Here is a 15,616-nt window from a genome sequence, read left to right on the forward strand (position 1 = left end):
GAGAAACTCTGAAAGTTTTTTTACAAATATTTAATATGCGAACCATGAGTGATCTGGCAGATGTCAATATGGTAATCAAATTCTTGTCATATCCATCCCAGTATGGCAGTGTTGACTGTGGCAGTTGTTTCCTGTATTCTCTCCCGGAGCTCTGCTACATCACGTGGTAGAGGCGGTACATATACTAGATCTTTAATGTGTCCCCTCAGAAAAAAGTCACACGGAATGAGATCTGATGATCGGAGAGGTCATTCCCTGAAACAGCTGTCCCCTTCTGTAGCATGGCCGATCCATCGATGTGGCAGCTCCGTGTGTATTTCAGGCATCAGCCATTGTTGCAACATGTCCAAGTAGGAATATCCAGTGACAGTGCTCTCATACACACTCGACATTCACTTCACTCACACTGGGACATCCGCTTCTCTTTGCGGGGAACAAGCAAACAAATTTGTTGTCCCAGTGGTAAATGGCCTTCCTTGTTGATGGCTCCTTACCATACTTTGTTCTAAACATCTGTTGAACAACTGTAGCACACTCCAAGACACTGAAAACTCACTCCACACCTGAACTCGTCATGTTTATTACTAGTGCCGACTATCGGCACATTACCAAACTACACTGAGGCGGTATACATGAAAAAAAGCATGACATCTGTAGAATGTTTGGTTCTTGTGCAATAAATAATTGAAAGTGTTCCCGGACTTTATGTACACCCTGTACATGCATTCACCTACACATCCATATATGCATCCATCGAGAATAGAGGGAAAAAATGTGAAATTTCAAGACAAAACACATGTGTTGTCCAGGAAGTGGGACCTTCTCAGCATTTATGGCTGCTATGAAGAACAACAGGCAGTAGTAGAGCTGCAAATCCTGCAGTCCAGTTGGCATGGTTGCACTATAATGTGTCAAAATGGAGAGACAAGGATTTTATTATTTTTTGGCTGTTAAAGTTGATTTTACTGCACAATTTGACAGTGGTTTTGGAACGTTTTCCACATTCATCTAGTCGGATGATGCTCCTGCAAATAATGTTACTTTTAAAACTGATCTTGTTCAAATTAAATTACGCCAGTCAAAATTAAATAACAGTATGTACAAAAAATGCAATACATCCATTAACTTAAACAGATGTAAAATTCTGTTAGAAAATAAAATGCCATAGATGGCATTATAAAAGAAAAATATGCTCTGAGGGGTATATATTTGTGGGATATTTTTGAGCTGGCAATTTTTTTTTGCTATCAACGATCACTATAATCATTCAGATTTTTTTCCTATTTCTGATTTTTAGTTTTCTTTCTCGCCCTAATGTTATTGGTATAAGAATAAAAATATGTTTTAGTAGCTTACTGAATATCCTCAATTTTACCAGAAAAAACAATGTAGTTTCAGATTGCTGAATCAAAAACTTGGCACTCCAATTCCTATTAATGAAATAGAAAGATTTTCTTTAGGTCTACTAATGAAATGTGCTTATAAATCGGGTATTATAGTAATCTGCCTCAAAGGCACTTTGTGGATACCTACAAATTGTTCAACAAATAATAACTTTTATGTACTTTCTGTTAAGAAAAGTTCTAGTGGCATGATACATTCTCACATCTGTAACAACCAAAAAGAAAATTTGAGGATCTTGCCCCCTCTTGGATAAATTTCTGCAGACATCCATGTACACTGTTCAACTGAATGAAGAAATAATAGTAAACATCAATTTTAATTATTTTCAATTTTGTATGCACAACCTGCTACAGCTCGGACAGAACATAGCATGCAATATGCAAAAAGACATGCTTTCAATACTTCCTTCAACTATGAGTGATATATCTCAACAGCATTAAAACAAAGTGTATTTCCAGAAAATTACCACTGACAAAAAGCCTCCATTTCAAGGCACAGAAAATTTGATAATATGCAATTATGTAAAGCTAATGTCACACAAATTAAAATATCAAGAGATGCACATAAATCAGTGACCGATACAGAAAGTTAAAAAATACCTTTCGGATGCTGAGGTGTTCCAGTATACAAAGTCACACTGATAAAAGCCAAGGTGTTTCAGACCTTCAGTTACCACTTCCTTTTCCACTGGCAATCATTCGTACTAAATGAAAATGCCAATCTGCACTATCATGGTAAAAGAATATAACAAAAATGGGCAAAGGTAAAAGAATATAACAAAAATGGGCAAAGGAAAACATCATTATGGAATGAGACGTAACAATACTTCACAAAGCAACAGACAAGATGTGAAAATGAGAAAGCTCATCAGTTGCATTCTGCTAATTATCAGAAAATTTTATTTTGATTCTCAAAATCAGTATAACAATTCATAGAAAAAAAAATACTTCATACTATTTCGTCCTGTTTCTCCATATTATGGAATCTCAATCTAAATTATTGAAACTAACTGATTTAGTGCATTTCAATGCTGAAGTTGTTTATGGTATGTAGGGCAACAATTACTATGAGCCAGTCACACACTGCACTTGCATGTGGTGTACAGCAGATTTTGGTGGCAGCTCCACGTGTCACATCTACAGCATCCCATGATCATATGTATGTATGTATGTATGTATATGTATGTACACTACCCTCCAATAGTTTCGAAACACCAACTGATTATGGAAATGGAAAGGATTATAAAATTGCATTTCATTGTTTTCTAAATATTTATTAAGCTCAAATAATACATATGTAAATACAACTACTAACCAAGGAAGTGGTTTTCTGCCAGGTGCTATCTCTTTGTTGACTTACTCACTGATATATCCCAAGTTGTGTTTAGCTCAGCAGTCAATTCGTGGACAGTTTAGAGTCTATTACATTTACTGGTCACTATAAAATGGACTGCTCAAATGAAGCCCCGGTACCTGGTACCCACACACAACTTGAAAAACCAAAACCCTTTTGGTTCACTTGACTAATTAACATACACACAACATAAAATACATAATGCATTAAGAACCAAATAAACCAAGAAAAGAAAATACTTACCAACCAAAGCCACACACAAAACTAGCCTCCCCCCACTCCACAACTCATCAACCTTAGAAAAAGAACCAGTCATCAGGAAATGAAACTAAAGAACTCATCAAACTATCCCAGCCATCCCCACAACCTGGTTCATTCCCCCAAAAGCCATTATTTGATTATTCAGGACACACTTCTGCCAGCAAGACTCAGCTGTAACTGCAAGGTGAAACAGCATCTCTTCCCCCTTCCTACAACGGATCAGTACACACCTCAGCAGATTCATCTTTAAACTGAACACTATGGTTGAAAATGAAATTCTCTTACCCCCTACTCTTTGAAACCCTACACGATGAAAAAGCACCTGAAACTACAGCAGTCCCCTCCTCGATGGATCATATGAATAAAAATGAGATCATCCGCCGAAGATTCTCAGAGAAAAATACCATTCTCTGAGTAAGTCATCATCAGCTTCATATGAATAAAAAGTTTGAAGTATATTATCTGACAAGTGAGTGCTTTCGCATTACCACTCCTCCTCCTCGACCACGTTTTCAGCAAGGAGGTTAAAACTTAACCTCTTTCATTTTAGTGTTGCTTACATTTTTATGCTGAACAGCCGAAGTGTGTCGCGGTTACGGCTGTGACATGAAAGGGTGTGTTATGCTCACGAGATGGAAGACACAGAATTTGCATTTATTAGTATGATAAAGACTATCCACCTGTTATTAGAAAATCTGAAAAGCCCATCACCAGAAAAGAAAAAGGCGATAGCTTGAGACAAATTCAGCAATGATACTTGTTTAGTTTTGGAAAAGAGATTAGAGATACTCAAATATTTTAAAGAGTGCATAGCATGAGGGCGTGATTAAAGTATAAAATGGATTTAAAGAAGTCAGGGACCTTGATGACAATATTAAAAAAGTGGGAAGAATTTTTTTTTTTTAAGTTGTTAGACGGGAACGACTGCAAATGACTCTCGGTACGCCCCCCGCCCTCCCCATTTTTCATTGAGCACTCAACACTTTTTAGTTAAGGAGAAAAAGGAGTCTTGACACGCACTAGTACTCTCATGTTTTCTATTTGTTTTAGTAGCAATAGAGGCTTCTGCTTCAACAAGGATGCCTTCTTCAGAGGGTAATTTCAAAATTGTGGAAGCCCACAATTCCAACATCAACTATTTAAATCTTGAATAATTTTTGCAAATGTCATTAATTGCAATTGAAGACCAACCACATAACGTGTTCTGAAGTGATGACAGCTGCATCGTCTCCTCTTTCAGCTACAAAATGATGGCGATTAACCATGGAGACGGAGGAAACAATAAATTTATCGAACGCAGAGTTGAAGAGGCTGGTTTTGATGTAGCAGTTGGATGTTCTACAGGAAAAAATGGCAAAGATTGATACAAGAGGAGGAGAAGCGGTGCTTTTCATTTCTTTGTGCAACAAAGAACCATTTTATTTTCTTCGCATTTGCCATTTGCTATGCAACATTTGTAAAATTAAAAAGGATTTTTTTTAAATTAAATATTTGTCTACATTTAACATCACCAAAACTCTATATCCTCTTAAATAAATGAGTCAGAACAAATGTCTTTTCATTGAAATAATAAGAGTAACATGTTCCATTTTGAATGGAACAATTAGTGCACTTATTACTGCAGTATGTGACAAATAATGTTGCACTTTGAAATGCTACAGGTTAAACAATATGGGCACTTATTTACTAGAACATACGGTAAATAACTCCACCACACCTTTGAAACAATTTTTGATGAAGTGGAACATAACAAGTAACTTTTCCCAGTTTTAAACAATATGTGCACTTACTTTCTGTATTATCTGACAAAATGCTCTTCTTCAAAATGTTATAGGTTAAACAATTTTTGATAAAAGTGAAACCAATGAGAGGAGGGAGGAAAACATTACACTGCATTTTGTTATGCTTATTTTCATGAAAATGTTATTTGTTATATCTCAAGATGTAAATATAATTTTAATAACAAAAGATACACAAATTAGGTTCATTTATAAAATGCTTGGAACAAACTCCCACACACTACAATTGAAGAATTACACTAACAATTTCATGTCTTCTGTTTGTACAACATACACGTACGTTTGCTGCTTCCTCTTCTCCCAGTGTTGGAAGATTGTTGCCATTGTCACTATGTGCCTCAAAATCCTCATCCCCTATTTGTTTTCCTGTGTTGTGTTGCCTGGGATTCCAATGTGTCCTAGGGTCCACTCAAAAACTAGTGAACAACAGGACCATGCCAGAGCAGAGATGGACTCCTGGATGTTCACCACCAAAGGATGGCAGGGTAGCACTGGTTGATAGTTTGTAAGCTGCTCAGGGAGTCAGAACAGAGAAGAAACAACTCACCAGAACAGGAACGGATGTACTGAAGTGCACGAGATATGGCCACAAGCTCTGCAGTGAATACACTGCAGCCAGCGGGCAAGGAATGAGGTTCAAAATGGCCTCCGTAGACATAGGCGAAGCCAACATTACCATCAGCTATCTAGCCATCAGTGTAAACAACTTCAACTTCAGAGCCCCGGACCAAGACAAGAATTGAGAGGAAGTGACAGTGGAGAACGGCAGCGTTAATGGAGTCCTGAGGGCCACGCAAAAGGTCCAGACAAAGCTTTGGCCGTGGTGTAAACTTCGGAGGTGTACATGAATGGACCTCAAGCAGCGGTGGTAAAGGGAAGGACTCCAGTTCGGAGAGAAGGGATCGAATGCAAACCGCAATCGTGAGCCCTGACCTGGGCAGCTGATGCAGGAGATGAACTGTCGCGGGTGGCGGGGGGGGGGGGGGGGGGGGGGCACTATGGAAGGGTGGGGCAAAAGGAAGTTTTAGATAAAAATAGGGAGCGGGTCTCAAAGACCCAACTCATACAATGTGGCAATGATATGATGTCACCAGGTCGTGTCATACGCTTTTTGTAAATCAAAAAAGACGGCAACAAGGTGTTGGCATCTGGAAAAGGCTGTTTGGATGGCAAACTTGAGGCACACAAGATTATTAGTGGTAGAGTGACCCTGGCTGAAGCCACCCTGACATGGAGCCAGTAGGCCACGTGACTCCAGGACCAAAGCCAACTGCTGACACACCAGATGTTCCAGCAGCTTACAGGGAACTTTGGTGAGGCTGATGGCCGATAGCTATCCACATCAAGCAAATTTTTACTGAATTTTAGCACCGTAATGATAGTGCTCTCCCACCATTGCGATGGAAAGATGCCATTGCACCAGATCCAGTTGAAGATGACGAGGAGTTATCACTTGTAGTCAGACAAGAGATGTTTAATTATCTGATTTTGGATCTGATCTGGCCCAGGAGCTGTGTCTGGGCAATGTGCAAGGGTGCTGAGGAGCTCCCACTCTGTAAATGTGGCGTTATAGGGTTCAATGTGGCGTCTAGTGAATGAGAGGACTTTCCTTTCCATCCACCGTTTGTGGGTGCGAAAGGCTGGGTGCCCCCCCTGACACAGAGGCTCGAGCATAGTGCTCAGCAATCGTGTTTGCATCAGTAGAGAACATGCCATTGATCTTAATGCCAGGGACACCTGTTGGGGTCTGGTACCCAAAAAGATGTCTGCTCTTCACCCAGACTTGGGAAGGTGACGTATGGCACCCAATGTCAACACGTACCTCTACCAACACTCCTGTTTCTGTCGTTTTATAAGCAGGCAAACATGGGCACAGAGCCACTTAAAGGCTATTAGGTGCTCCCAGAAAGGGTGCTGCTTATGTCGCTGTAGAGCTCACCAACGCTCTTTAATCTCCTCAGCAACTTCCGGCAACCACCAAGGGACTGTCTTTCACCGGGGGCACCATAAAGAACGAGGGATCGCGTTTTCCGCCGCAGAAATTATCGTTGTAGTGACCTGCTCAATCACAACATTCATGGCACCACATGGGGGAGATTCAACAGTGACAGCAGAGGTGAAAGCTACCCAGTCTGCTTTGTTTAATGTCCATCTGGGTAGGCGTCTGTGTGCATGATGCTGGGGGAGTGACACAGGCCGTTATGTGCTCTCCAGTGGATAGTGGGAGGAGTCCTGGGCTGCAAATTCACAAATCAATGGCCGAGTAACTACCATGAGTCACACTGAAATGTGTGGGGGGCCCCATTTAAGAGGCAGAGGTCGAGTTGGGACAGTAAATTTTTGACATCTTTGCCACGGCCAGTAAGCATGGTGCTACCTCACAAGGGGATTTGGGCATTAAAACCTCCCAAAATTAGGAAAGGCTTAGGGAGTTGATCAATCAGTGCAGCCAATACGTTCAGTGATACTGCACCATCTGGAGGGAGATACACGTTGCACAGCTATTTCCTGCATCATCCGTATCCTGACAACTACAGCTTCAGTAGTAGTTTGAAGGGGCACAGGTTCACTACATACCAAGTTCAGGACATAGACGCAACATCCACCTGACACTATTATATTCGCTATGGTTCTTGTAATATCCCCTGTAGCCGCAAGAGCAGGGGTCATCGTTGCCGGGAACCAGGTTTCCTGGAGGGCAATGCAGAAAGCAGGTGTACAGCTTAACAGTTGCCATAGCTAAGCCAGGTGGTGGAAAGAACCGCCGCAATTCCACTCGAGGATGATGTGATCGTGATACTGGGAAGGCATGAAATAATCAGGTAGTCTATGCCTCAGGGTCACCTGCTGCCACCGACTTATTTCCTGAACAGGCTATATCCACTGTCTGAGGGTCTGGCGAAATGTAGATCCTCAGCAGACACCAGAATCTTCACATCATCCTCAGACACAGAGCTTGTAAGCAGCGGTGGTGTGGGTGCCACAGCAATTTCCTTGGTCTTGGGTGTCTTCTTTCTGGACTTCTCTCACTGATCCTCGGGTTTCTCTGACTGGGAGAGCTTCACTGATTCAGTCTCCAGGACTGCGGGTGTTATCATTCCCATGAGCATAAACCTGGGATGGAAGTGACCCATTACCCATTCCTAGGGACAGCAGTCAGTGGGGTGGGGGGGTGGGGGGGAGGGACAGTGCTCCCGAGGTAGGTGGTGCGGGAGCAACAGGGAGGGAAGTTGCCCCCCCCCCCCCCCCCCACCATCAAGGGGACAGGTGTAGTCTTCTGACTCAGAGCCGACTGGAACTGATGGGGCTACAACTGTTCTCGTAGTGGCAACATAAGAGAAGGTCATAGCCACAGGATGTAGGTGCTCAAATTTCCTCTTGGCCTTAGTGTAGGTCAGTCGGTCCAGAGTATTGTATTCCATGATTTTCCTTTCTCACTGTAAAATCCTGCAGCCTGGTTAGCAAGGGGAATGATGCTCTCCGCAGTTGACACAGATGTGACGTGGGGCACATGGAGTATTGGGATGGGATGGTCGTAAATCCTGCAGCCTGGTTAGCAAGGGGAATGATGCTCTCCGCAGTTGACACAGATGTGACGTGGGGCACATGGAGTATTGGGATGGGATGGTCGTCCGCAATCTCGACATGTGATGCTGAAAGTACAGCGGGAAGACATATGGCCAAGCACCGCATTGGGGGGAGGCATATTTGGCTTGACATCACAGCAGTGGACCATCACCTTGACCTTCTCAGGTAATGTGTCGTCCTCGAAGGCAAAGTTGAAGGCACCGGTGGCAACCTGATTATCCCTCGGACCCCAATGGACGTGCCAAACGAAATGAACTCCTCGTCGATCCAAGTTGGCGCACAGCTCTTCGTCAGACTGTAAAAGAAGGTCCCTGTGGAATATAATACCCTGCACCATATTTAAGCTCTTATAAGGCGTGATGGTAACGGAAACATCCCCTGGCTTGACACGAGTGAGTAATGCCCATGGCTGGGCAGAGGAAAAGCCCTCCACCTCCCCAAACTTGTCCTCTAAATGCTCTATAAAAAACTGAGGCTGCATCGAGACAAAGGAGTCCCCATCAGCTCTTGTACATACGAGGTACTGGGGTGAATAACGTTCACTGCCATCCTTAGCCTGGCATTGCTCCCATGGTGTGGTTAGGGAGGGGAACGATGTAGGATCATACTTCCTTGCACTGTACTGAGACTTGGAACGCTTAGAGACTGCCGGCATTTGTGTGTCATCCGCCCTGATGCCACCCACTCCAACCAGGGGTCCTCCCCACGGGTGCCACCCAGCTGCAGCAAAGGCCACCTGGTAGGATGGGCATCTACTCCTTGGCATATGTGGGGAGTTAAAGGTGCAGGCATCAGCAGAGTGATCAGTTTGTAGTCAGGGGGCCACAACCAACAGGGTACATGGCGGCTGCACCACAATGGACTGGCTACCATGCTGGATATGAGGCGCAAAGAATTCCATGATCATTGTCAGCACAGAAAACGAAACTGCATATTGGGCGGAGGAAAACACACCCAGGAAGGTGTCCTCGCTCAAGAGATGGAGGATGAGCGGGAATGCAATGCCATGATGAGTAAGTGGGCTAAAGATCTCAATACATGATGGAGGTGATGCACCATGTAAGGCACCCTTCCCCAATTGGCTTGCTCTTCAGGAAAATTTTGAAAAATGGGGGTCACAAGCTACAGGGGACCATCACATAAAGACCGAAATGTGCGAGACTTCTTTTAGTTGCCTCTTACAACAGGCAAGAATACCTCTGGCCTATTCTAACCCCTGGTCCCACAGGGGAGGAGGTTCTCCTGTAATATACGGTATACATCGAAGTTTCTCCATACCTTAGATCATGTACAGACCCAGGTCACAAAGCATCAACACTAGTGAACATTTCACTGTTATCACATGTAGCCTGCACATTTACAGAAGGAAAGCCCTTCTGACAAACCTATTTGTCTCCATGTGCAGAAGGTTTGATTATTGCGAGGGCCTCCACTGCTCCTGAAAACTGATATCTAGACTGAAACTTAACTTTTGTTGCTTTTAGTACATTTATGTCACTGAAATTTGATCAACGGTGCTTTTCTGTTAACCTGCTGTAATACATATGAGAATGTCAGTGATGTAGTACTCCCAAGTTTTCTCCTACACCAGCCTGAAATCCCACATCTCCTAAATAGCACAATTTTTTTCATTTTACAGTTGTTGGAAAGAGCGCCTTCTCTTCTTTCATGAGTTTCTGGAAGAAAGTGATTCCCGGCGAAGTGATGTTTCCACTGTCAAATCTTTGTAAACTTTTACAGTTCCTTTCTTCCATCTTCCTTCATGCTACATATATCTTTTTTTGCCTTTCAAGAACAATAAATTCTGCCATTTTCACTAAAATCATTCAATAACACAACCACAACACAACTTACTCAGCTCAAAGTATGCCATAAATCTCACTTCAAAAAACAGAGAATGTTTTTCGCTTGTGAGAAAGATCTCTGGTTTTATTCATATGAAATTGGAAAAGTTCTTCATTTTGAGCAACTTCTCTCACCCTTTTACTCGCACTGAACTTTCTCAGGTGAAGTATATTCACCGACTCATTTTATTCGTCTGAACCTGAGAATATTCTCTGAAACTCCAAGTGCAACGTACATTCCCCATTTTATTCATACAACCCGGTATGTCCTTGGTCAAACCACTAACACTCAGTTCTGTTCTGCAGCACCCGAAAAATGTCTGAAAATCACCCTCCCAACATAATAGCCTCCAAGACCCACAAATCAATGCAAGAATGTAGGAAAAGACAATTGCCACTTACCGCAAAGGTGACATGTCAAGTCGCAGACAGGGACAATTAAAAGACACTCACATGTAGCTTTCGACCCAAGACGCTAGAGTTGGCAGTCGTGTATTTACGACATGTGCAAGCGGGTGAATGGAAGCATCCAATTCGACCCGTGACATAGGGCTGTTGTAGTGTGTGACATCACGATGGCGCGGAGTCTAGTTTGTGAGATTGGCGTGTTTGTAGGTGTCATTTTGATGTGATCAGTGGTGATCTCTGGTGGTGTGTTTATGTGCTGTGTGTTGGTGATGTTTCTGGTTTAGTCTGTGTGTGTGGCGTGTTTATAGGTGGCATATTGTTGCGGTCGGTGGTTCTCTCTGGTGGTGTGTTTATGGGTAGCGTGTTATGTTGGGTATGGGGATCATTTGCATTGTAGCATTGCACATGTGTGGTATCGGTGGTGACTGTGCTTTCAGCTGAATATTTGTCAGTGAGATAATGATTTTGGTTTTTTTATTTCAACATTATTGTAGCTTTTTCTGTTCGTCATGTGTGAATTTTGGTAAATTGCTTTGTTTATGTCTTTGGTAGGTATGGATATGACTGACAAGGTCAACAGTTTTCGGCTGTCGGCGATGATGGGGGACACTGTGTTGTCTCTAATAAAATTTCTTCAGCTATTCGACCTGTTGGCTGAAGTCGTGAAGTGTTCAGTGTGTTGTGAAGAAACGAGGCTTACTAAAGTTCCCGCGTCTCGGACCAGGGATGTGGAGATGTCGTAAGGATAACAGGTCAAGGGAAGTGTTCGATTCCAATTTTGATTTTGAAGGTGTTCTTTCTGTGGTAGGATAAAGTGTGGAGGTGAAATTTCTGAGATTTGTAGTGTGGTATCGGTTGTTTCTGTTGACCTATATAGGTCAAGGGAAGTGATCGATTCCAGTGGATTTTGTGTGTAGTTGAATTTGGAAAGGTTGTGGGGTCTTGTTATTTTAGTGTTTTTTGTCGTTTGGTGTAGTGGCATGTGTTTATAGTTAGTTTGTCCCCACCCAAAAACCCCAAATTTCCTCCACTGTCCCATTAGTTTCATTATATTTTTGGAGGAATATCTGGTGGTTTTTCGAACTACTTTCATGTTTGTTATGTTTCTGTGATGCCGCCATAGGAGTGGTATGGGAGTTGTGAATGGTCATTTCTGCCATATTGGTGACATCATTGGTCAAAGCAGAGGGGTGGAATCGGACGCTCACGTTATCCCGCGCAAGCTCGTGTGTGCATGTGAATGTTGTGTGCACGTCTGTTTACTAAGGCTGTAAAAGCAATCCATATGTGAGTCTTTGCCGGTATTGTAGATATTCTTACCTGGAGTTTCCCAAATCAACACAAGAGCCATCCATCCCATACTTCCTTCTACCAAACCATGATATGTCAACTTACCCTACAACCCTAGGCTCCCCAACTTCTCCCTACACCTCACAAAATTCTCTACAAAATGAATACCAATCCAAAACATTCCAAGCACTCATTTCAGTCTCATGTACACAAAAATGAAACGAACAACGATAGCAAAAACAGTGTCATTAACACAATCTCTCTGACGTCCAACCTAGACTTCTTGAACCAAGTCCCTTTACACAGGGATCACCAAACACATCACAGCAACACCACCGCATATAAAAGTTCTTGGTTCGAGAGCAAGTACTCTGGTCAACTTCATGTGTTCATGACAAACATGACAACTAATAAACTCAGCAATCAAGGCGAAACCCTGCAAAAACTTTATAGTACTCATGTCTTCCCCCAATGCAACCAGCAACAAATGACTTGTAAACTTTTCCGTCACACCCAGTACTACCAAAAACATAAATACACTACCAAATTTCAGCCTACAAGAAAAAACAAGAGACTAATAATACCTAATACAGGCATAAACCTCTAACCCGCAACATATGAAATCAAAATAACTCACTAGAAAAGCACCGCACTATTGCAATCACAACTTAACAAATGACCGAACAAAGTCATTACCATACCTAACACAAACAACTTCAAAACATGAACATCCAACACAAGGGTACACCACCTAACTTTACAGCATGACATATGCAAACACGAACCCTCGAAAACACAGTGCCATTACGACATCACACCATACAACACACTTACATCATAGCCTAGGTTAAATCAGATGGGTGGAATCAGACCCCTCATCTGGGCCTAACTTAATCCAATTTCTTCCATACTTCGCATCAACAACACACAAACTGTCCCTTTTTACCAGCCCAGAAAAGTTGTCAATGTGATGGAATAGATTAGCAAGACATATTAAAGTTACACATGAATAGAAAAATCTAGTGCTTACTCCAACTAGGTCTTAGGTACTTCAAATCCGTACAACAGAAAAAAAATCTCAAAGAAAGATAAAATTAGGGACCAATTCTCCGAAATTTCCATGTCACTACTGGCAATCAACATCCTTCGACAAAGAGAAACTGCAGGATGATGTGAACTACAACCCAGTGTTTGTCACCAACCTGCAAAATATGCATATTTATAAAAAGAATTTTGGGGCTGGTAATACTCTGTGAATGAATCTTAAGTACACATATCATCTGTACATGCTTGGAGTTCATAGTTAAGGCCATCATATGTTGGTGGCCAAACTAAAAACTTCCTAAATCCCTATTTTTCTGTCAGGGGCAAATAGGCATTTCATTTTACTAGAAAAACAGTAAGTATTTGGAATCGAGTTACTCACAAACAAACCACACGAGAAATGAAACAGTGTGACAAGAGCTAGGACAACAGGTTAATAAATACCTACTAAAGAGGGTGGCAAACACCAAACAGCTTCCCAAACTGGCATAACTTTACACAATAGCAAGAAAAATAAAAAAGAAACTAGCAAGCAATCTGTAACAACAGTACAGACTTGAAGCACAATCCATAATGTGAAGAAGTGCTAGTTTTCGAAAATTTTGACACGTACAGCCCAGAAAAGCCTGATTACAAACTGGTAAAATCTTTTACAGGCACTGAAGTATTCGATGCACTTTTCACGTACATTCTCTTAGTAGTTTTCTTAATGCAACACCTGTGGGATGAAAAACGATATCATCAAAATCTCTTAAGTTTCATTTTCCTCCTTACAACTCACTACTATACAAAGGTTAGTGAACCATTAACTATCATACCGACAGAGGTCAAATAAAAGCAGAGTTTTTGCTTTTGAAACTGTTCCGTAACTACTATTTTAAATGCTTTTCACTGAGCCTTTCTTTGTTCAGTTCGCTGGTGATACTACAATGACCATTACCAACAACTTAAGGACCTACTTATGTTATAGGCTAAACCAATAACATATCACTTGTTGCCAAAGCACGATATTTTGAGGGCAATATGCTGAAAAATTGGAATTACTTTTCAACAAGCAAATATGACACAAAATAAACCTGCTACCTAATTTAAACTATCGGCAAGTTATAATTGTTTCTTACCTCGGTTTGTCCCCAAACTGTTCTTTGAATTGTTCCAAAGTTTGGTCCAATTCATCTTGAGTAACTAGATATCCACGATCATGGCACAACTACAGCAAAAAGAATTAAAAATGAAGCGGCAATTTCAATAACACGACGTACTTCCAGTAAAACAGGTATGTCTATTCCATCAATATGAAACTTTACCTGCATAACTGTCTTTCTAACCCTCCACAATTTATAGGTTTCTGCTTCGTCATCCATTATAAATACCTACAATAGCAATGACAAAAAATAATGCAGTGCCCACTGACCAGCTCTTTTGGTCTTTCCTCCCAATTCACAACACGCTTCACTGTTGACATCAGTGCTGGCAACATGAACATACCACCTGAACGAGATGCGCTAAAAATATCGCACACGCCCTACATTTTTGTAAGTGGCGTCACCAAATATAAAATTGCACTGGCGCAGTCTATGTCACCAGATACTATTCCTAAATAACAAGCTAGCATTGCCAATCTTTCAGCATTACTGTATCGCACAACTGCATCGAAAAAGTCGTAAATTTCGTTAGGAGGTCGTACATACACCACATGAAAACATGCGTGTTCAGATTATTTCACGTTAAATTACTCGCATTTTAATGCTATTGATTCTTAATTTTTTTATTAGGAAATCATGTACACACATTAAATAGGGTCCATACAATTATACAACAATAACTCCATTATTTGCTTGCCTTGCGAAAAGACTTAAAAATTGATTGATTGATTTTTATTGTTGTAGAGACCTCAGAGATCATCTGAGGCATTAGAAAAGTCAATATTACATAGTATAAATGTTACACAAATAATTACAAAAACAAGAAAAATATTACACAATATAAATATGGAATGCACGATCATCATCATCTTCCTCCTCTCGAGGGTTAGAAACAGGGGAACTGGAAATACATGGTTGCGAATAGAACTGCGTTTCCTTAATGCTATTGCGCATGTTTGCAGTATGAACAAATGTTTTGCATGAGCTGCTCCTTCTCACACACTGAGTGACAGGCAAACATCCATTCACTGTGGAAGCAATGAATCTACTCCTATTTTTCACTTACATAAGATTAATCTTACTAAAACCTCTTTCGCTTGCAGCAGTTGAGAGTGGAAGAAGTAAACATGAGAGCACAAACTTTGCTATGACCAGGAATTCTCTCACGCCAAATAAATTTTTTACGTTAGGTATGTTTACCCAAAACATATCCACTTCTGTTCAGTTCTTAATATTTTCCTGTATTTTTACATCGATTTTTTGTAGCTGATTATCATCATCGAAAGGGATTATTCTTGGAAATTTTGTCGCAAGAAGTATGAGAGGAAGTTTTTTTTACTGTTCTTTGTTTGAAATAGCCCTTTTAGACTGCAAAGATGCATGCAATGACACTAAATCCATCAGAGTTATATATCTTTTTCAGCTCTGTACATGTGCACGAAATACCTATATTTGTGTTGAATTGTCGTGATCATTACAC

General features: G+C 41.3%; 1 protein-coding gene across 3 annotated transcripts in view; it reads right to left on the reverse strand.

Annotated features, from left to right (window-relative positions):
- Positions 1–14,532, reverse strand: part of LOC124616189 (DNA-directed RNA polymerases I, II, and III subunit RPABC1) — a 53,106-nt gene extending 38,574 nt beyond the window's left edge. Inside the window, exons 1-2 of one of the 3 annotated variants that reach the window (XM_047144483.1) lie at positions 14,299–14,532; positions 14,113–14,201 (exon numbers count right to left, since the gene is read on the reverse strand). In XM_047144483.1, coding sequence (XP_047000439.1) covers positions 14,113–14,201; positions 14,299–14,355 — 146 coding nt within the window. In that variant the 5' untranslated portion in view covers positions 14,356–14,532. The remainder of the gene's footprint in view (positions 1–14,112; positions 14,202–14,298) is intronic. The other 2 variants (XM_047144486.1, XM_047144484.1) reach the window with 2 other exon arrangements.
- Between the last annotated feature and the right edge of the window lie 1,084 nt (positions 14,533–15,616).

Source organism: Schistocerca americana, chromosome 5, assembly GCF_021461395.2.
Source record: "Schistocerca americana isolate TAMUIC-IGC-003095 chromosome 5, iqSchAmer2.1, whole genome shotgun sequence".
Lineage (NCBI taxonomy): Eukaryota > Metazoa > Arthropoda > Insecta > Orthoptera > Acrididae > Schistocerca > Schistocerca americana.